We start from the raw sequence: 23,475 nt of genomic DNA, 5'->3' as shown, positions 1-23,475 counted from the left end.
CCGCCCCCATACAGTATAACGTCTCCTTGTGGCTGCCCCATACAGTATAACGTCTCCTTGTGGCTGCCCCCATACAGTGTAACGTCTCCTTGTGGCTGCCCCCATACAGTGTAACGTCTCCTTGTGGCTGCCCCCATACAGTGTAACGTCTCCTTGTGGCTGCCCCCATACAGTGTAACGTCTCCTTGTGGCTGCCCCCATACAGTGTAACGTCTCCTTGTGGCTGCCCCCATACAGTGTAACGTCTCCTTGTGGCTGCCCCCATACAGTGTAACGTCTCCTTGTGGCTGCCCCCATACAGTGTAACGTCTCCTTGTGGCTGCCCCCATACAGTGTAACGCCTCCTTGTGGCTGCCCCCATACAGTATAACGCCTCCTTGTGGCTGCCCGGCTGCCCCCATACAGTATAACGTCTTCTTGTGGCCCCAAGTGTTTTTTTCTTCTAAATGGGCATTTATCGCGATATATATCGTTATCGCGATAAATTTCTTAATATCGTTATCGTGGGAATATTTTTGATATCGTCCAACCCTAATCCTGACCGGATTACTCTCCATTCAGAATGCAGGGGGATAATCCTGATCAGTTCTTTTCCGATATTGAGCCCCTAGGACGGAACTCTATGCCGGAAAAGAAAAACACTAGTGCTAAAGTACCCTAAAATATTAAGTTTAAATCCCCCCTTTCCCAATTTTACATATAAAATATATAAAGAATAAATAAACATATTACATAGCGCTGTCCAAACTATTAAATTATTAAAAAATATCTCCTATGCGGTGAGCATTCACCATTTTTTAGTCACCTTGTCACCCCCAAAAATAGGATAGGACTGTTCTATTATGGGCCGAACATTTCATAATATGCAAAATGCACGCGGCTTTTTTTGGTGTTTTTTTTTTTTTTTTTTGCGCGGTATTGAGTATCGCAATACTTTATGGTGACGAAAGCGAATAAAAATTTTAGTATCAAAACAACCCTATGCCGATCTGATCGGAGTAGCGTTGTCACGATACCAAAATTTTGATTCAGTTTCGATTTGGCGACTAAAAATTAGATTTGGCTCCTAAATTTTTCAGTTCAGGAGCCAATGGCTACCAGGTATTTTTTTTAGTCTGGAGCACTGCGGATATAGACAGGTGTGGCGTAACCACTGAGGAAGGGATAAGCTACATTTCCCGAAACGCGTCTGGTAAACGCCATACACCTGTCGAAATTAGTCGCATGGCCATGCAGATACTACCGAAATATTTGGAAGACTAAATATCCGAATTTTTGATACGACATAGTAGAGACGTCATCACCGGACGAAATAGGAAGTCACGTGAGTACGATCCCGCTAAAACTTGCAAGCGCGGCTATCGAGGAGTGAGACGCCGGAGTCTCCAGTATCATCCGCTCCCCGACAAACACCGCGGACACACGTAGACTATCCCTGAAAGGAGGAGGTAAGCGGCTGATAAGCCGAGAATATCATTTTGAACACTATCCTCATCCTGATTAACAAACCAATGGACTGAATTTGAACGACACTGATTATCCCTATAAGGAATATTAGGACTCGGCTGTTCTATACAAATAATACCATCTGTGGACTACATATCAACTACTCTAGCGTCATAGAGGCACCTACCAAAATTAAAGAAATAACCTCTCTGCTGGAAAAGGACATAATATAGGGCCCCATTAGGAATACCTAGTACCAAATGGTAGAATAGCCCCTTGTGCACAGTTCTATCAGTCCCCATTGTGGTTATTGATGTGTTTTATTAATTTTATGTAATTGTTTTAACAATTAAATGTCTGCTTTATGTTAGAGTGCTCGCCCAACATACTTCTTTATTCCCCAAAATATAATTAGTCTGAAATCTGTTATTTCCTCTCCTCAGGGTGCCTAAAACCTCCTCCGAGGACGTCCGTAAGGAACATCAGCAGCAGAAAGCCTTATCTCCCATACATCACACACCTAAGAAACCTGAGAAAGTGGCACAGAAAAGGCGACCGAACGAGAGCAGCACTTGTAGCCAGCAGTCCACCACAAGCACCAGTAAAAGTAGTAAAAGACCTTCTATGCCCAAAGAAAGGAAAGTGGAGGAAAAAAATACAGAAAGTTCAAAAAGCAATAAGGTATGCTTCTGTATTCAGTCATCAGCGGCAAGTGCCATCTAGTGCTTTTTGCCGATACTGGAAAACATAAATGTACATATGCAGGACAGCAATCTGCATTGCTGTGATGTCTCTATAAATATTCAGAATCCTGTTGATCTGGATTAGTGAAGCCTGTGAGATCTGTTCAGTTCCTGATGCCCGAACCATTAATCCTGGGGTGGGCAGCAGTGAGACAGTGCATAAGATCATCGCAGGAGCCCAGCACTGACTGAAGCCAACTGTAACTGTCGACATTTGGACATAACTCAGATTTTGGCCATGTAAAGGGCCACTAAAGCCAGAATCCAAACACAAAGAAAGAACAACCAACAAAACGTAACATGATCTTATTTCTTTATTTGTTCTTGTTTCGTTAGATATCGCCATTGCAGAACATGAAATATACAATAGGCTACAACCATGTCATCCTCCCTGGCTCACGTGAAGGGGAAGAGGGAGGAAGTGTAGGGGCGGTGGTGGTTGGATTTAGTCTGGTAAATTTTGTCTACACAGTGAGAGTGGCCGTTTTGTTGGAATCTTAGTTACTAATAGTACAGTATAAACATAGGAGGGCTGACATGTTAGGCAGGCTTGTTTGACACTCAAGGAGTGGTGGTTACCCAATGGGTATCAAATATATGGTTGATGCCATGCCTGCCTTATCGCCGGGAAGGGGGTGGGGGGGTGTTGATGGGGGTTGTGGGTAGGGATCGACCGATTATCGGTTTTACCGATATTATCGGCCGATATTCAGGATTTTGACCGTTATCGGTATCTGCATCTATTTTGCAGATATTCCGATAACGTATAGGGAACACAGATCGCGCTGCTGTCAGCGCGATCCGTGTTCCCTCAGCAGCACAGAGGAGAAGGAAGCAGTGTCTCCCTCCCCCCTGTACTGCTGCTGCCGCTGCCACCAGTGAGAGGACAGGGGTCAAGAGGAGGGGCGGGGCTGTGGCCACTGCGCCACCAATGAAGATAAGTCTCTCATTCATTCATATACAGGAGGCGGGAGCTGGCTGCAGAATCACATAGCCGGCTCCCGACCTCCATGAGCGGTAGTTAACCCCTCAGGTGCCGCGGATCGCAGCTACCGCTCAATCGCTCATAGAGGTCGGGAGCCGGCTATGTGATTCTGCTGCCAGCTCCCACCTCCTGTATATGAATAAATGAGAGATTTATCTTCATTGGTGGCACATTGCGCCCCCAAGCCCCCCAGTATTAATCATTGGTGGCGCAGTGTGCCCCCCACCCCAGTATTAAAAACATTGGTGGCGCAGTGTGCCCCCCCGCCAGTATTAATCATTGGTGGCAGTGGCCACAGGGCCCCCTTCTCCTCCCCAGCAGTGTAAGCCTGGGGCTCCCATCGGTTACCATTGCAGCCAGGATGCTATTGAAGCCCTGGCTGCCATAGTCAGCTACCTGCTGCTGTGTGCACAAAGTACAGAGCAGCAGGGACAGTGTGAGGTCCTATTCACCCTGATAGAGATCAGGGTGAATAAAAAAAAACTACACGTTAACAATAAACATATTCATTTTCAGCCGATTTTGTTTTATTTATTTTTTTAAATTAAAATTCACAGAATATCTATATAAATTATCGGCTATTGGCCTGAAAGTTCACAAATTATCGGTATCGGCCCTAAAAAATCAATATCGGTCGATCCCTAGTTGTGGGTCATGAGACTAAATTGGTTATGATAAGCATTATCCTTCATTGATAGATATGTTATTAATATCTTGCACCGCTGTCAGATGATATGCATAACGTGATTGAATTGACAATATGCATCCATTGATGGAGAGTGTGCATCTCATAGTGTAACATTTATGTGCAATAATGTTCATGTTCTATTTTTACCTCTGAAAAAAGAATAAAAACTATCTGATAAAAAAAAATAGTACAGAATAGATTTGTAACTGTCAGCCACAGTGCCGATTGTACCAGCTCCAGTATAGTATATACAGCTGAATAGATAATCTGCCCAGTTATGCAGTGATAATACCTCCCTTCACCGCACAGTTGTGCAGATTGGCTTTCTTAGCAGCTTTGGAAAGCTGGGGGGCATGTGGAGGTATATAGTATATATTCACACTTCTGATATTATAGTCTTGGATATAGTGTATACAGAAAGTGTAGCCTCCATCACATCTCCCCAGAGGTTGTTGCCCAGCAGTCCTAGACTAGTGAATTACAAAATTGCCTAGTTATGTAATGATCAATCCCTCCATATATCTAGACCAACTTGCCGGTCCAGGTTCTGGAATAGCTGGGTAACAGCACTGTAGAGCTACATTAGTGACAACAGATTATGTTGCCCTGGTACCATATGATAAATTAACACAATATTAGGATGTCATTATATGTATTTTATATAAACAGTATGTCCCTATCACCTCCCCATAGATGGTTACCCAGGTTTCCCAGACTGCAAAATGGTAGAATAGCCTATTTTTGAATGGTAAAAAAAAATCCCAGTGACAAATCCTCCATGCTGTAGCATAGCTAGACCAATTTGGTATTCGGGATCCTGGGAAAGCTTGGTAACACATTATGTGGGACTGTAACGTAATTTATTTTATTTAATATACTCTTATTTAGCTCTGACATATTCCACAACTCTTTACAGACCTTAGCATCACGCTGTCCCCCAACGAAGCTCACAGTCTAAGTTCCCTATCAGTTTTTGGAGTGTGGGAGGAAATAAGAGTACCTGGAGGAAACACGGGGAGAACATACAAACTCCATGCAGATGTTTTCATTGGTCAGACTCAAATCTAGGACCCTAAATAAATCCCCCTCCTCACTCCTAAATAGTTCCATAGCTAGGCAGATTTGCCTTTCAAGATGTTGGGTAAGCTGGGTTAAAATCTTGTGGAACTGTAGCAAAACTTGAGAATACTAAATCTACCATGATACATCCCCCTTTTCACTGAATAGTGCCATAGCTAGGCATACTTGCCACTCAGGGTCCTGGGAAAGCCGGGTTACATACACGTGGAGCTGTAATGGAATGCAGAATACTAAATTTACCATGATAAATACACCTCTCCAATAAAACATACAAATGTACGTCTCCTAAACTGCTTATGGCAGCAGTTTGGAGATAAACATGTAGACATAGCTGCGTTTTCACTATGGATTGAATGTATTCACGTTATTTTAGTTTTTCAGGGTATAGTGTCCCTTAAACTCCCTAGATGCTGCTGTCAACAGCGACTGCGGCATTTAAGCAGTTGGAAGGGCTCCCTTTGCCACCATTGGCCATGGCAGCCATGGGCCTAACATGACTGTATGTCTATTAGACACATCCTAAGGCCTCTTTCACACGAGCGTGACGGATTAGGTCCGGATGTGTTCAGGGTGCGTTAAGGAAAACTCGCACCATTTTGCAAGCAAATTCAGTTTTGTCTGCGATTGCGTTCAGTATTTTTCGCATGGGTGCAATGCACATTGATGCGTTTTTCATGCGCGTGAGAAAAAAACTGAAGGTTTACAAACAACATCTCTTCGCAACCATCAGTGAAAAACGCATTGCTTCCGCACTTGCTTCTGGATGCGATGTGTTTTTCACGCAGCCCCATTCACTTCTATGGGGCCAGGGCTGCGTGAAAAATGCAGAATATAGAACATGCTGCAATTTTCACACAACGCAGAACTGATGCGTGAAAAAAAATGCTCATGTACACAGACCCATTGAAATGAATGGGTCCGGATTCAGTGCGGGCGCAATTCGTTCGCATCACGCATTGCGACCGTGCAGAAAACTTGCTCGTGTAAAAGGGGCCTAATAGACTGCCTGTCATTGTTGCAGTAATAGTTAATGTTAATAAGTCCTATGTCCCCCCCCAAAAAATTATACCAATAAAAATGATATCTCGCACTGCATAAAACTAGCCACATACAGCTACATTAACACGAAAATGAATGAGTTTTCGCTTTTGAAATGCGGCATTCTATTATTGTACAAAGTAGTTAAACATAAAGCTACACAACAACAGTAACATGCTGCATGTTGCTAATTTAAAGTGCATAAAACAATGGCTGTTCCCCCCCATTACCACCCAAAAAAGGTAATAAAAGATAGCACCCCAATATGGTGTCACTAAAAAATACAATTTGCCCCTCGTATGGCTGGATTTACTGAAAAAAGTTATGGCCAGGAAAAAAAACTGAAAATAAAGTGCGACCTCTGTATACATATAGGTATATAAAGATAGAGGTACATTTCAGGTCCGGTATTTGTCATCTTATTGAGGCATTTTTATACACATTATAGTGCAGTACCTTTTAATTTAATATAAATTAATATAACAGTTATGGACTAATTTCTTTATAAAAATTTCCAGGGATCTGCAGAAAATAACACAAATCCTTTCCCAGTGCCTTCTTTGCCAAATGGTAATGCCAAGCCAACAAGACCTCTGCTGAAGTTTGAAGAAAAGTACGTGTGTTGTATTCTTACTTGGTTAAACATGGCTGAGAGTATCGCTGATTCCTGAAAGCTGTATTGTGCATGGTGTCTAAACATGTCTTCTGTTCGCTGACCTTTCTACAGGCTACACTCACCAGAGCATTATATGAAGGAGGCCAAGAAACTGAAGCATAAAGCTGATGCCATGGTAAGTTTCTCGTTAGACTGATGCCATGGTTCTATATGTGCAGAGTGTTGGTTAGACTGATGCCATGGTTCTATATGTGCAGAGTGTTGGATTTGACAGCTTAGGACATTCTGTTTTTTTCTGGCATCTGGTCTGACTTGAAAGACTGCAACATTTTAGATTTTAAGGAAATGTGTCGCTAAAAAATGTTATCGGCCAGTTAAAACCAGATTGCAATGCAAATCCATAGCGAAGAAAAGTACACAGTGCATGCGTAGCACTTTGTCCACTCACTTTTGTGGGAGCTCCGAAAAGATCCAAGCCAGCTCACTTGGCTTTTTCAGGAACTCCTATAGAAATGAATGGACAGCCCACTGCGCAAGCATGGCCACCTCTCTATTCACCTATGGGAGTTCCAGAAATGGCAAAGCCGGTTCTCAGATATTTTTGAAACTCCCATAGGAGTGAATTGAGGGTGGCTGTGCTTGCGTGGTTTACTCTTGTTAACTTTGAGCGCCCCATTCTAGAAATGGGTGCGGGTCCCAGAGGTACCAATCACGAGAACGGGACCCAAAAAAATTAACATAGGGGCAGAGCAAGCATTCGCACTGCTTCTCCATTCATCTGAGACTGTTTTTCAGATCCTGTGAATAGGGAATAACTTCAGATTTCCAGAATACCCTTTTAACAACTGAAATGCTAGGGTACTTTCACACTTGAGTTGTTGGATTCCGGCAGACAGTTCCGTCGCCAGAACTGCCTGCCGGATCCAGCAATCTGTATGCAAACAGATACCATTTGTAGACGGATGCGGATCCGTCTCCTAAAATGCATTGCAATACCGGATCTGTCTCTCTGGTTGTCATCCGGAAAAAAACGGATCTGGTATTTCTTTTTCACATTTTATAGGATACCGCAGATTTGTTTTTGTTTTTTAAATCAGATTATTTTTATTTTTTTTATCTGATTTTTATTTATTTTTAAATCGGATTTTTCTTTATATAAAATGCTTTTTGAGGAAAATATATTACCATCCAAAGGTTATTCCATCATGAAATAAAGATTAGTTTTGTAATCATGTAGAATAAGGCTGTATATGTTAATTTTTTTAGTAAATAAATTCCATTAATTCATTCACAATCGGTGATGGCCAGTTAGCATTGTTCGCCCGCGAACACATGCGGGCTGCCATCTTTTTTCACAAGTCCAGTGATGCACAGGTAAGCCCTTACCTGTGCCTCTGCGCGAGAGGGTCTGAAATCAAATGTGGTCACCGGGTGCAGGCAGTTCCTAGAACAGCCGCCGGGGCCTTCATCGTGCTATTCTCGTAACTGCCTGCTCCCGGTGATCGCATTTGATTTCAGATCGGATTCCCACTTTTTAAAGAATGGGGCTAAATCAGGACTACTACTATCCATTAGAAGCCCGTACAACTGTGAAATGAGCTTGTAGTGGACATCAGGCTTCACATAGATATTGTCAAAAGGCGTCATGTCAGGACATGACCTGTGATCAAATAAGCTGTGTATGAAAGACTTTATCTGAGCATATGCAAGCCATGTGGAGCCATTCTGCCTGTCATCAGATACAAGGGAACCATAATCTTGCAAGCGTTGTTGTATCATAGCGTCACGGATCCTAGGGCATTGGGATTTGTGCCAAATCAGAAAATTGGATGCCCTTTCTCCTGCCATGAAATCAGGGTTACTCATAATTGGGGTCATGGGACCTTTTTTAATGCGAAATCTGAAACTTCGAGGTCCAATAATCCCAGCAGGCCAAGGCGTGTCTCACCAAGAAAGGCCAACTCTCTTGAGCTGGGCGGTTGGTAAGCCATGGTGCTACCGATAAATCTAGTGGGGAAAGCTCCCTCTCCATCCTAATCCAAAGTTTCGGGGAGTCTTTAATTGACCAGTTTATGATCCTCATCACTAATGCTGATGCATGATATACCTTATGATCTGGTAGACCCAGCCCTCCCTTATCCCTATGTTTAGTCAGCACCTTAGAACCGATCCTAGCCCTACCTGAATTCCAAATGAACCGATTAATGGCCTTCTGAAGAACCGCAAAATATCCCCCTGGAACGCTTATCGGGACAGTTTGAAAAAGATACAGAAATCTCTGAAGAACGTCCATCTTAACGACCCCAAGCCTACCAAACCATGAGATGTGCTTCAGAGAGAATTTCTGTAAATCTTCCAACACCTTCTTCTGTAAGGGTAGGTAATTAAGAGGATAGAGTAGGTGGAGTTGTTTCGGAATCTGTAATCCCAAATATGTTATACGAACGTTCTGCCATAGAAAGGGAAAATTGCTTTGAATTTGGGAAGCTTCCTCCGTTGGGAGTGAGATATTGAGCATCTCGCTTTTGGTGGGATTCATTTTAAAGTTGCTCAGGAGGCCGAACCTATGGAATTCATGTAGGATAGATGGGACAGTGACATGAGGATTTGAAACATACATAAGGAGGTCGTCAGCGTATAATGCCAATTTATGGTGCGCGCTCCCCAATTGTATGCCCGTAACATCTGGGTTAGCTCGTAATGCATTAGCCAGATGTTCCATAACGATCACACACAACAAGGGAGAGAGCGGACACCCTTGCCGAGTCCCATTTTTTTATATAGAAAGAGGAGGCTAGTATTGGTTCTCACTCTGGCAGTGGGAGTCGTGTATAAAGCACCAATTTTCCCTATTACCGTAGGGCCTAAGCCAATTTGCTTCAGCGCCGCAATCATAAATTCCCAATTAACTCTGTCGAACGCTTTTTCAGCGTCGACTGAGAATAAACAGAGAGGAACCCCCCTACTTTTAGCCCTAGAAATAAGGTTAATCGTGCGAATAGTATTATCCCTGGCTTCCCTACCGGGTACAAACCCTACTTGATCGCCGTGGATAACGCCAGGGAGAATTCTATTAAGACGATTCGCCAAGAGTTTGGAATAGATTTTAATGTCGCAATTGATCAGGGATATGGGACGGTAATTAGTGCAAACTTTTGGGTCTTTATTAGGTTTCGGGATTACAACTATATGAGCCTCCAGGGACTGTCTAGGGAAGGGACAAGAAGGAGAGATACTATTGAATACCCTTAGAAGAAAAGGCAAAAGTAGCTCTTTAAAGTCCTTAAAAAAGGGTGCAGTAAAACCATCTGGGCCAGGGCTTTTACCCCCCTTTAATGACTTCAAAACATCTCCCATCTCCTGTTCCGAGAAATCCTCTTCAATTTCTGCTCCTTTTTCTATGGGTATCGTGGGAAGAGCCGTCTCTTCCATATATGTATTTATCCGGTCAGCAAACGCCTCTGCAGGCATGTCCGCAAATTGTCCTCGGATGTTATATAGGTCCTCGTAGTACCCTTTGAAGGTTTCCGCTATTTGTCTAGGATGATGCACCAGAGCACCCTTAGCATCTAGTATATTTGGAATGAAACTAGCTTGTTGTCTAGGGTGTATATAGCGCGCTAACACCTTCCCAGGTTTATTGGCATGTGCAAATAAATAGCTGCGAAACCGCTCGATGTTCCTGAAAACAGGCAGAGAGCAACACTTTAAATTGGTCTCTAGCCGCCGTAAGCTCAGAAAGAACGTGTGGATCCAATGATTGCTTGTGTGATTGCTCTAGATCAGCTATTTGTCGCAAAAGTTGCCGAATCTTCGCCCCCTTCTCTCTTTTGAGTCTAGCACCATGGCTCACCAAAACGCCCCGCAACACACATTTCAATGCTTCCCACTGTAAGGGGAGGGCCGTGTCATCCAGTGAGTGGTTCTCAATAAATTGTCTGATCGTTGACTCCAGATCAGCTTTACATACACTATCCCTCAAAAGGGTCTCATTTAGCCTCCATGTCCACTCTTTAGCTACTAGGTCTGGTAATTCTAGAGATAAAAATATTGGTGCTTGATCTGACCAAAGTGTGGAACCTATGTGTGAGTCAGGAGAAAAGGACAGCGCATGATGAGATATCAGGAATCTATCTAATCTGCTGTAGGACTGGTGCGCCGGGGAAAAGTAGGTGAAATCCTTATCCTTAGGATGGAGTCTCCTCCAAACATCAACTAACTGTCTAGCATGTAATAGATGTTTAGTTCTGGTAATTGTCGACCAGGGAACCGAAGTTCTGCCTGAAGAGGAGTCCAGAGCGGGCTCCATGATCATGTTGAAGTCACCACCCAGCAGCACCAATCCCTCAGCAAAAGCATCTAACTTAGTGAGAATACCTGATAGAGCTCTGCTTTGTCTGGTGTTAGGCAGGTAAAGATTCCCAATGGTGTACACTCTCTCATGGATTCGCAGCTTCAGGAACAGGAACCGGCCCAGAGGATCCGATTGCGACTCTAGAAAGGTATAAGGCAATGATTTATGAAGAGCAACTAAATCGCCTTTAGACTTAGAATCCGGGTTAGTGCTATGGACCCAATAAGTATAATGTTTTGACAGAATCTTTGGAATCTGCTCACTTTTGAACTGTGTTTCCTGCAGCAGCAGAATTTGCACCCTCTCCCTGTGCATGCCGTATAAAACCCCTGAGCGCTTTTCCGGGGTATTGAAACCTCGAACATTTAGGGAGGCCAATTTCACACTAGGCGGCCCCACCATAATGATAGACACAGATTGTACTTTAGGCTATATTCAAGAGGGAAGGAGAAGAGGATAGTCAAGGGTTCGCACAAACCACTCCAAGAGTACCCTGCGTCCTGAGGAGGTCTGACAATCACAGACTATCCAGACAGGGAGGTAAAAGGAAGAGGAGAGGAAAGGAAAGGGACAAACAGGGGTGAGTTGCAAAGTCAGGTAACTGTCCCAAGTAGAGGGACCGACTCGTCCTATACCAGATAGAACGAAGGTTACAGTAGGAGACAGACTTCCAATGACGGACCAAGGAAGCCGCCACAGGGCTGAGGAGCCCAAGAGCCACAACTAAAAGATGAACATGAAAACAAGCACATACAGCTTTCAGTATCTAGTAAAGCATTTCTGTATCACTAAGCTTTCTATAAGCTAAACTCCGCAAGCCTAAACAAACTATAGGACAGTTAACCGTAGGCATGAGAGTAACATAATCGGAGAGAAAAAAAGCATAAACGCATTTTCAATCCCCCCAAATAAACACTTATTTCTGAGGTTGTCCCTGGAATATCAAGAGATGAATACTTATACGACTCAGCCTCAGGTTTACGATCTCGCTGGTTGCTGAGAATGCGTCCTCTGAGGCCGCTCTTCTAAGGTGCCCACTTGAGGACCGAGATGGCAGAGCTGGAATGACCTGCCAGTCAGGTAGATGAACCGGTGGTAAGTTCAATGCAGACAGGAACATGTCCAGATCGTCAGGATCCCGCAGCTCTACACGGTGACCATTTTTACGGACCACTAGCTGAAATGGGAACCCCCAGGAATATGGAATATCCTTAGATCTCAGGAGGTCCAGTAATGGCCTAAGTGCCCTCCTCTGGGCTAAGGTGTTCCTGGATAAATCCTGAAGAATCGTCAGTGTGGCCTGTCGAAATCAATTGTAGAAAGGTTGCGCGCCTTCTTCATTATAGCCTCTTTCACTGAATAAAAGTGTAGACGGCAGATCACGTCTCTGGGCCTAAAGGGGTCTGAACTGATGGGGGCTAGAGCTCTGTGCGCCCTGTCCATTTCCAGCCGGTCTGTGACAGGTTCCCCCAAGATGTTGCTAAACAGACCTTGTAAGGTGGGTATCAAGTCCTCCGTCTTAGTGGCCTCAGGGAGTCCTCTCACCCTGATGTTTCACCGTCTATTACGGTTTTCAATATCATCGTGGAGACGGTAAAGATGACCAAAAGATTGCACCCGCATGTGTTCATGGGTGAACAATGCGACCTGGCCATCACTGTTCACAATGTCTTGCTCTTCCAGAGGTTTTTATAAGATTATTGGGCAGTTTCTCTGCCTACAAGATATTTTCACAGATGCTTGGTTTACTTTTGCAGTTCTCAAAACTGAATTTGACTCGGCAGAGATCACATGCCTCTGCACAGCAAAAATGTTATAACATGAACAGAGTTGAGAAAAAGACCTTAATCCTAACTTCTACAAACCTATGAATACAAAATCAACCTAATCAAACTAATATGAAAATTTATTTTAAAAATCTTAATCTACTTGCATATTATTAGTTATACCAGCAAGAATTAGTCTTTATGTAGAAAACTATGATTTAAATCAAGCCTTACTGACTAGTGATTTAAATCGTGATTTAAATCAGTTTGATTTAAATAAAATCCACCCTGGCGCATACAGCAGGGGTCCGGCTATCAGTGACAGCCGGATCTCTGCCTCTGATCGGGCGGGTGCAGGAGCATGATCAGCAGGCTGTTCCTGTACTGCGCTGGGATTTCTGTCCCGCATTTCTGCGCTCTATATGTATGGCGCTGGTATCCTAAGGGTTAAGACTGATTAATAGAGATATCCGGGGTAAAGGCAAAACCTGTGTGTGAAAGTGCTAGTACATGACCTATATACAGTACTTCTGTACAAGGGTAGTATCAGATTTCGGTGTATCTGGCATAGCCGTCCTTTCCGTTTCCTCCCAAAGGTAGGGTTTCTTCCTTCAGGCTCTTTGTATACAGATCTGGTTGTACACATGCTTGATTGCTGACCAATAAGGCACAATGTTCCTATAATCCCTCTTTAAGAGGCATAAGCACTCATGGTATAGCCGGGGAGATTGCCGAAGGCTGCACCATTTAGCAGTCAGTCTGTTTTAAATGGAAGAGCAACTTGATTTGTTTTTATTTGTGTGGCCATTTGTACGTTGGAAAAATGCACCGATTATATGATTGGCCGAAAGGATTACAGTTTGCAGTGGCTTTCTCCCATTTGATAGAGGGATGGGGTGAGGTAGCAGTTGGAAGATCAAAATTTTAGCATAACCGAAGAACTTTTGTGATTGTGATTTTAAGTGGCTACTTACAGATATTTACACAGCAGTTGCAGAGAGAGCTTAGCCTCTAGGTGTAATGGTAACGCCCCCGTTGCTCCTAGAGGCTCATTTGCGTACATTAAACATAATTTTTCTCTGCAATGTGGGCACATATAAACGTGGGACCATCACATGTCTTCAGCTGCTAAGTGCACATGTAACGGGTCAACCAGTTACACAGGTACAAATCTGCTGACAGATACCCTTTAATTTAAAGGGTATGCATTATCAAATTGTAAAAAGGCATCTTTACACAGTTCAGCTAGATGTCAAACAGACCTACACAGAGAGCTTGACTTATATTATCCCAAAAATGTTCCCTTACATTGCCAGAAACCTTGGCAGGGTGACTCTATCTAATAAACATTCTCTGAAACCCATATACATTCATCCATACAATAGGGGGCTTCATGCAGTCTGAAGCTGCTGGTTTATTGCATGACTAATACAGTGAGAATGTCCCCTTCACGGGCTGTTTGTGTGATATAGGCATTGCTTGCCATATGTTCCCTGGCATCCTGCCTGGCTCACGGTTTACATTCCTGTGAGAAGGATCAGCCTATCCCCTCAGCTGTGCAGAGCCAGAATCCTATTAACTGCTTCATGGACCTGCCTGACTTGGGAACCATAACATGACCAAAAGACCCAAAGGGAGCCCACCTCTATCACCTATGTCCACAGAAGAATACCTTCACTGCAGGTCAAGTTTTAGTGAAAATATTTTTGTTCCAATACACGTATAATGGGCACTACTGACCTATGAACGCATGCAGTGCCGCTGGGCTTCTGCCAAGATCTATTTGGCACGCACTTTTCGTATTGTCAATTAATTACTCAGTAGCGTCTTTGTCTCATGGGACTGAAAGTTCCTAATATCCTTCTAAATTATCTCCAGGTACATACCTTCATTAGTAGATGTCATTACAGCAGCAGGATTACCCAAGAAACCTGCCATGTGCAAAGCCACCAGCCACATTTTGTTAGGCCCAGTTCACGCAGAGTTATTTCTGGCGCTTATTTTGGAGCGTTCCCACCTCAAGAACAGCTTAAAAAAAAAAAGTTAAAACGGCCTCCAATTAATTTCAATGAAAAGCAGCACTTGCGGTTTTTTTCGACGTGAAAAAGAAAAAACATTTTGGAAAACAAAATTGGAAAACATAAAAAAATATATGCTCCGCATGTATGCATGTGCTTTTTGTATGTTTTCTTGTGTATATCCGCACCAAAAACCACGAATTGAAAATTCAGTTAAAGTAAACACCCATTGGTTAAAAAAAAAAAAAAAAAAGCACTGAATCTGCACTGAATTTTGTAGGTGGATCTGTTGTCTGAACATACCCTCAGTGACTGAGAACATTGTTTCCCACTTCAGAATCCTAAATCTGATATCTATTTCAGAGATGATGGATTTAATTTTTTTTTTTTATTTGGCTTGCTTTGTTTAATGGTTTTCTTTTGAATTTTCATTCTAGTTGGACAAGATTGGGAAATCTTTAAACTACCTGGATGCTGCTATGTTTTTCATTGAGTGTGGTATTGCAATGGAAGCTGATGTACAGGCGCCAAAGTCGGCCTACACTATGTTTGCCGAAACTGTTGATCTCATCAAGTAAGTGAATAAGTTTCAAGTCTGCGTTGATGAACCATAGATACATCCATTGTGTACTCGGGGTCTTCTTCTACATTTCTGCAGTGCTTGTTAAAGGGGTTTACTATTATTACTATGCACTAAATACGTATTATTGCAATGTACATGCAATAAAAATTCTGTTTTCCTGCATTCAGTGGTGGACTAACACGCTCAGTAGATTCCCTGTTCTCTGCCCCAGACACCTTTCATTCCATCATACCTACTTCTAAATTCTTAGAAATATATAGCTATATCGCTCTCTAGACAGTAGAGAAGGAAATTGTGGGGACATCACATACCATATGTATCTTTGGGGCTATATGTGAGGAAATATTTTCTATGCATTGGAGGAATTGGTTAAAAGGGTTGTCCAGCCGTTAATATTAACCCCTTTAAGGCAGCTGACCAGAGTGTCTTTAAATAAGATGTTGTCAGGGCTGAATTGCCTCTATTGCCATCCAGGAGCTGCAGTATGAGGTGAAGCAATAATCCAAGGAGTGATTTACATAACTGTGACCAGCCCTGAAAACACCATCTGTGTGTTGACTGTGGCTCTCCTGACCTGAACTGAACGGACTTGGCGCTCATGCACACGACCGTATGCCCTCCGAGACATACGGTCTATGAGCAGGCCATATGTCCCGGAGCAGCATACATCGTGCACACAGCATCATAGGTGCATAATTTTGCCGGTGGTGATGATGGTAGCTACTTAAAGTTACCTATAGGAAATCATGATCTTTCTCGTGCATGGCATTGGGGGACACAGCACCATGGGTATATGTCCAACTACCACTAGGAGGCACTAGACACAAAAAGTGTTGGCTCCTCCCAGGTGGGCTATACCCTCTCCACAGGCACGAGGCTATTCAGTTTTAGTCTAGTGTCCGTAGGAGGCAGACCTGTCCTGCTTTTTTGCAGGTTCTGCTGTTTATTTTTATTCTTTTTTTCTCTCTTCCGCAGGTCGTTTTTTTTTTTTTTTCCACCGTTATACCTGCTGCAGGCTGGGGCTCCATCGTGTTCCACTTTAGTTGCCCCCCCTGCGGGCGCGTACTTCGGTACCATCGCCGGTCACCCAGTCCCCACGGACTGCATCCGCAGTGGCTTGCCGGCATTCCCACGGTTCCCGTGTTGAGTCTGCCGAAGGGGTGACCGTGCTGCGCCCGAAGACATCGGATGGTGAGTATATCGGATGGTGAGTATACTCCCCTGTCCCTGTGTCCCTGCCCCAGGGTTAGGTTCCCTTCTGTGGCCAGGGGGATGGGATCCACCTTAGCTGGGGGTCCTGGGGAGCCTCTTCGTTCCTCCTAGCCAACCCCCTCCCCCTCCTGGGGGGGTTATATTCATTTTTTTCCTCCCTTCTTTTCCCCCTCGGTTGGTCTTTTCTCTCCTCCCTGGCCACAGTCTCTCCCTGGCTTCCCCGCTACTTTAGTCCCCGGCTTCTGCCGGGACTAGGCCTCATCTTCTATGGCCTGTCCCCGGCTCCCAGGTGCTCTGTTTGCCCTGATCTGCCTATCCCCAGGTGTCGCTTCTCCCCCCCTACCCTACTCACCTATTTTTATGGTTCGGTGGGCCCTCTGTCGGCCGCGGTTCGCCCCGCCCCCCTTGCTCCATTCCCGGCCACCTCATAAATCGAGGCCCCGGCTTTTGGGCCTGCTAGGCCGCAATCTTCCCGGCCCCTCCCCCTTGCTTCCCGGGCTTTTCTGAGCCCCGCCCGGCCCTCGGGAGGAGCTATCTCCTCACCCTTTCCTGGGCTAACATGTTTTTTCTGTTGGAGGGGGTGGTTAACCCCTCGATTGCTTCATGTCCCCTGCAGCCCTACTGACCACCTCTTTTTTGGGGAACAGCTGCTGCTGCACCTCTTTGGGGGAACACTGCGTCCGGGTCAGGATAGACAGCCTCTGCTGGCTGCTTTTTGAGCATCTCTTCTCCCAACAGCTCCTCGGTCGCCACGTGTTTTCACGTGCGTCCGCTGTCTACAATGGCTGCCATGTGGTCATCCTGTCCCTGCTGGTGTGCAGTACCTCTTCCCAGATCCCATTGTTTTCCCTGAACAATCTTTTTGTGTAGGTTCCCCATGAATGGGTCCCTCCGTGCGACTCTCCCTGGCAGTGTCGCTGGAACGCTACCAACCCAAATTGCGGCCACCTCTGCCCTCCCAGGGTCCTCCCTGCAGATGGGGCATGCTCAGTTAGGGGTACCTGCACCCGGGTTCGGCGAGGGGTAGCTCACAGTACACCCTCGGGTGGTCTCAACGGGGTCCCACCCCTCCTCGGCATCCTCGGATCCCCCCCAGGACAGGCCTGAGGCTGGTGACGAATCCTTCCTGTCACCCCATCCGTTGCCTCTGGGGACACCTCTGCACCGATTCCCTCGGAACAGAGCATCAGGCGGTCTTCCTCCATATAGAAGCCCTCTGGGAGGTCAAGACTACGTGCACGGAGGAACCTCTCCTACCTAAACAGGGTTGGTATCCCCTCTAGTGGATTTTCGGATGGTGCTCCCCTGACCGCACAGGTATTCAACCGCACAGGTAAGGCAGCCGTCCCCGTGTTTAGCATACTGAGTCACCTACCCGGTGTCTGATACGTACGCCTTCTCCTTAACAGGGGGGTTCCTGCACCACTGCCATAGGCTGTCCCTGACAAGCCTTCCTGGTTCCCCTATACCAGGGGTTATCCTCTACACATTTGAGAGTGTTTCCGTGGGGTTCCCATCCTGGTGTTGGTGTTCGCCACTCTACCTCATTACAGGGAGTTCCTGTTCTGGGCAAGCGGTTAGCTCGGCTATCGCCTCCTGTAGGTTGGTGAGTTCAGAGCAATTGTACAGCCGCCTTGCCCCTTTTCTTAGGTAGTGTACCTACAGGAGCCATTACTCCTGGCTGGCTCTATGGTGTTCCATACAGCACTATTTCTCCCTTCCGGGTGAGATATACAGGTCGCTTCAATTGCCGTTGCAATTGCACCTGTCTGTTCCCAGCCACTTTGCTCCTGTCATAGGTGGAGTACCTACACCATCTCCTGATGCTGTAGCCGATTCCCCTGGCTTGGCGCTATGGTGTTCCATGCGACACTATTTCTCCCTTCCTGGCGAGATATACAGGCTGCCTTTAATTGCCGCTGCAATTGCGCCTGTCTGTTCCCAGCCAATTTGCTTCCTTCACAGGTAGAGTACCTACGCCATCACCGGTGTTGTAGCCGATACCTCTGGCGGGCTCTGTTGTGTTCCATGCGGCAACATTTCTCCCTACGGGCGGAATATAGAGGCCACTTTCAATTGCCGTAGAATTGCCCCTGTCCGGTTCAGTTACCTGTCTGTTCCCTGCCGCCTTGATCCCTTAACAGGTGGAGTACCTGAGCCATCTCCGGATGCGGTAGCCGTTCCTCCTGTCCGGCTTTATGGTGTTCCATGTGGCATTTTCTCTCCTTACAGGACGAGATATTGAGGCCTCCTCCTATTGCCGTGGCCATTGCACCTACCTCATCATAGTGTGCACCAAACGGCCATCTTACTCCCTTCATGGGTAGAGTCCCTGAACCGTCTCCGATGCTGCAGCCGTTCAACCTGTCTGGCTTCTAGGGTGTGCTATGCGGCCCTGTTTCTGTTGCCATTGCACCTACCTGATTGTGGTGTGCACCTGTCTTGTTCTTTGTGGTACCGTGCGGCCCTACTGGGTTCCATTGTTAACGCGGTTGCTGTTGCACCTCTCTGGGTCTAGGGTGCACCATGCGGCCACATTGCTTCGATCTTAAATGTAGTTCCTCTAACACAGCCATATTTCTACCTTACAGGTTGTGTACCTGTACCCTCCGTATGCTGTCTCATTCCCAGATGCTGTGGCTATGTTTCCACTCTCCTTAGTTGGCAACATGCAGCCACTTTGCCCATATTTTAGGCGTGTGTTTGTAGTACCCCAAGCGCTGGGCCCTGTGGTGCGGTCTGTAGCTCAGACAGTTTCTGTATCACTGGGTGTTTTCTGCCCACGGGTTCTAATCTGTGCTGCGGATGTTGGTTCCATCCATTTGGTTCTTCCATACATCTGCCACTCCTTTACTGTCGCGCTCATTGGTCTCCTTCTACCTCTCAAGGCACTGTCTGCACCAGGCCCCCTTCGTTCAGCGTGTGCATGGTTTCCATGTCTGGCAGGTGTGGGCCAGCCCAACCCCCACCTTGTCGGTCTACTGCTACTTCTGGTAGCTCCAGTATATGACTGATCTGTCTGATCCGGCGGGTGGTCCTCATTCAACCACGCTCCCTACTCCGTGGCCAGGTGGTTGTTGGCCTTCGTGCTGTAGTTGCTCTTGCCTTCTCTTTACGGTACTACGGTATGCTGTGCTCCGCGTTACCCCATGTTATAGGGGAGTACTCGCGTTGTTTCCTAATTGCTGAGCGGCCCATTCCTGGTGAAGTACAAGGATCTCCACTGGATCTTCTACCTTGTTTGGACACGTAGCTGGTGGCATCGGCCGCGGCTGCGGTTTTCTGTCATCGCTGGATGTCCGCCACACGGAATCCTTCTGGGTCCACGGCTTTTATCATTGCTGGACGTCCTCCCTGATGGGTCAAGGACAGGACCTCTGAGCGCCACACACACCTGTCTGAATTTTCAGCTGCTTGCTCTGGTATCGGACAGGGCCCCGTAGTTCCTTTTGGGTCCAGGTGTTTTCGGTATTCCCTTGTATTTTCTGCTTAGTTGTGCTACATGGCGGAGGGGCAGTCCTCTTGGACCTTGCCGTCGTCTGCACCTGTCTGGTGCTTTCTCCCCCCTGGAAGTTTTCTGTATGCCGGTCGCAGCTGGTTTCTACATTTCTATGTAGGCTACCCCGGTTTTTTCATGGCGACTTCTGCATTCCTTATGCATATGGATGTCTGTCGTTTTGTGGTACATCCCGAGCTGCTGTACTTGCCCTCTCTGGGACAATGTTTAAGGTTTGCTGGTCAATATTCTTGGTACGGCTAGTTGTCCATGGCCTATGCCCCTTCCCCTATGGTGGTTTCTTTTCGCCTTTCCTGGATATTCTGGCTTGCGTTGTCTTCTGGTGGTTCAGCTTCTGGTTCCTTGTGAGCCCATACTGGGTACTCCTTTCTGGAGTCCCTGTCCCTGTTCATTTGAGGTCCTCTTGGGATTTGTGTCTCTTTTTCCAGCCTCCCACGTCAAGTACCTGGTATTGAGTGGTTTAGTGCTGCGGTTTGCAGTTCCACCGTATGGTCTCCTTCGGGAGGGACCTCCTCCTGTTGTAGGACCTTTCCTCTTTAGGTTTTTTGGAGTGCTCTCCTTCTACTCCCATGTCTCTCAGTCCAGTGTGTCCTGCCGAGGTTGCCTGGCCTGTATCTGGCTTCTTTTTTCCATGCTACTTCACATGCCCAGTGTTTCCTCTGGTCTTACGCTTCACGGTGATATCTTGTTTTCGGAGGCTTGCGCCTCGTCTCCTGTTTTTGGGGACGCAGGAGCTATCGTTCTTTTCCTGGTTTTTTACCTACAACCCCCTCCTTCTCCAGGGTTGGCGGTTTCCTCTAGCAGCCTTGGGTTTTCACCTTTACATGGGGCGCTTAGCTTCTTTCCTGGCCTTGCGGTGAGGGGAGTCCCCTCCCTTCACATGTGAGCCTTGCTATGGCTCCCCCACTCGTTTGGTTTTCAGTGCTTCCCTGTTTCTTTTCTCCCCTGGCCTTTCAGGGGATGGCCACAGGTTTTTTTGGGTCTGGAACAATGTAGAGCGTTGGGTAGTTTCACCACGCGGTGCTGTCCTAATTTTTTCTCCAGCCCTTGGCTGCGCTCTGTTTCCTTTTGCCACCTTCTTGCATTTGGGATTTTCTTCCAGTCATTTGTCCTGGGGTGCTGGCAGTCTTCCCTGCTTCTTCTGAGGTTTCTTCCTTGTTATGGAACCTCTTGCCCATCTCGTGTTTTTTCCCGTTGGGTCACATGGTTCTCCTGCACCTGTATGCCCAACCGGTGGCGCGTCTCTTCTTTTCCCTCCCTCAGGGACTGCTTTGGGACGTCCCATGGTGCTGTGTCCCCCAATGCCATGCACGAGAAAATTGGATTTTTTGTACTCACCGTAAAATCCTTTTCTCGTAGTAGGCATTGGGGGACACAGATCCCTCCCTATGTTTTTTCTTCCGCTTCTCCGGGCTGGTCTCTTGATCTTTCCCGGTACGGGAGTTGTTGGTTCCTTGCTTTTCTTCTCTCTCCTACTGCTTTTGGTACAAACTGAATAGCCTCGTGCCTGTGGAGAGGGTATAGCCCACCTGGGAGGAGCCAACACTTTTTGTGTCTAGTGCCTCCTAGTGGTAGTTGGACATATACCCATGGTGCTGTGTCCCCCAATGCCTTCTACGAGAAAAGGATTTTACGGTGAGTACAAAAAATCCAATTATTATTAGGGCCAGTGTGAAAATTGCAGGATTATATACATTTTATAAAAAAAAAAAAACAAAGATAAAAAAAATATGTTAAACATAAAAACATGACTTAATAGATTTTCTAATGACACATTCCCTTTAAGCTTAACCCCTTAAGGACTCAGCCCTATTTCACCTTAAGGACTTGGCCATTTTTTGCAAATCTGACCAGTGTCACTTTAAGTGCTCATAATTTTAAAACTCTTTGACTTACCCAGGCCGTTCTGAGATAGTTTTTTTTCGTCACATATTGTACTTCATGACACTGCTAAAATTGGGTCAAAAAAGTTAATTTTTTTGCATATAAAAATAAAATTTTTACCAAAATTTTAAAAAAATTTGCAAATTTCAAAGTTTCAGTTTCTATACTTCTGTAATACATAGTAATACCCCCAAAAATTGTGATGATTTTACATTCCCCATATGACTACTTCATGTTTGTAGCATTTTGGGAATTATATTTTATTTTTTGGGGATGTTACAAGGCTTAAAAGTTTAGAAGCAAATTTTGAAATTTTGAAATTTTTCAGAAATCTTCAAAATCCCACTTTTTATGGACCAGTTCAGGTTTGAAGTCCTATTGTGAGGCTTAGATAATAGAAACCTCCCAAACATTACCCCATTCTAGAAACTACACCCCTCAAGGTATTCAAAACTGTTTTTTCAAACTTTATTAACCCTTTAGGTCTTCCACAAGAGTTAATGGCAGATTGAGAAACAATTTCGAAATTTCTATTTTTTGGAAAATTTTCCAATATAATCAATTTTTTCCAGGCGTAAAACATGGGTTAACTGCCAAACAAAACTCAAAATGGGTTGCCCAGATTCTGTAGTTTGCAGAAACACCCCATATGTGGTCGTAAACTACTGTTTGGCCAAATGGGAGCACATAGAAGGAGGGGAACACCATATGGGTTTTGGAAGGCAGATTTTGCAGGATTGGTTTTGTTTATACCATGTCCCATTTCAAGCCCCCTATTGCACCCCTTGAATAGAAATTTCAAAAAAGTGACTCCATCTAAGAAAGTACACCCCTCAAGGTATTCAAAACTGGGTTTACAAACTTTGTTAACCCTTTAGGTGTTCCACAAGAGTTAATGGCAGATGGAGAAACAATTTAGAAATTTCTATTTTTTGGAAAATTTTCCAATTTAACACTTACTTTATTACTGGAAAAAATGGGTTAACGGCCAAACAAAACTCAAAATGGGTTGCCCTGATTCTGTAGTTTGCAGAAACACCCCATATGTGGTCGTAAACTACTATTTGGCTAAACGGCAGGACATGGAAGAAGAGGAACGTCATATGGTTTTTGGAAGGCAGATTTTGCTGGACTGGTTTATTTACACCATGTACCCTTTCAAGCCCCTGATGCACCCCTAGAGTAGAAACTCCATAAAAGTGACCCCATCTAGGAAACTATGGGATAAGGTGGTTGTTGTTTTGGGACTATTTTAGGGGTAAATATGATTTTTGGTTGCTCTATTACTCTTTTTTGAGGCAATGTAACAAAAAAAATGTAATTCTAAAATTGTTTCTACATTCGCTATTTAGTTTTGTGGAACACCTAAAGGGTTAACCTAGTTTGTAAAGTAACTTTTGAATACCTTGAGGGGTGTAGTTTCTTAGATGGGGTCACTTTTTGGGCGTTTCTAGTCTAGGCTACAACAAGGGGGGCTTCTAATGGGACATGGTGTCAAAAAAAAACCTGTCCATCAAAATCTGCCTTCCAGAAACCGTATGGAGT

The 23,475-nt window shown here is 45.2% G+C and overlaps 1 protein-coding gene and 1 long non-coding RNA gene across 4 annotated transcripts in view; one reads left to right on the top strand and one right to left on the bottom strand.

Annotated features, from left to right (window-relative positions):
* The window catches only part of LOC122944992, a 49,935-nt gene extending 35,105 nt beyond the window's left edge, over positions 1-14,830 (bottom strand). The window contains exons 1-2 of the long non-coding RNA XR_006391077.1: positions 14,603-14,830; positions 10,974-11,090 (exon numbers count right to left, since the gene is read on the bottom strand). This is a non-coding gene — a long non-coding RNA (uncharacterized LOC122944992). The remainder of the gene's footprint in view (positions 1-10,973; positions 11,091-14,602) is intronic.
* Positions 1-23,475, top strand: part of AFF1 (AF4/FMR2 family member 1) — a 139,489-nt gene that overhangs the window by 103,932 nt on the left and 12,082 nt on the right. For all 3 annotated transcript variants that reach the window (XM_044303751.1, XM_044303744.1, XM_044303760.1), the window contains 4 exons: positions 1,890-2,127; positions 6,499-6,593; positions 6,708-6,771; positions 15,172-15,308. In XM_044303751.1, the coding sequence (XP_044159686.1) occupies positions 1,890-2,127; positions 6,499-6,593; positions 6,708-6,771; positions 15,172-15,308 (534 nt within the window). The remainder of the gene's footprint in view (positions 1-1,889; positions 2,128-6,498; positions 6,594-6,707; positions 6,772-15,171; positions 15,309-23,475) is intronic.

The sequence above is a fragment of the Bufo gargarizans genome, chromosome 1, assembly GCF_014858855.1.
Source record: "Bufo gargarizans isolate SCDJY-AF-19 chromosome 1, ASM1485885v1, whole genome shotgun sequence".
NCBI classification, from domain to species: domain Eukaryota; kingdom Metazoa; phylum Chordata; class Amphibia; order Anura; family Bufonidae; genus Bufo; species Bufo gargarizans.
This window is presented reverse-complemented; position numbering and strand designations above follow the sequence as displayed.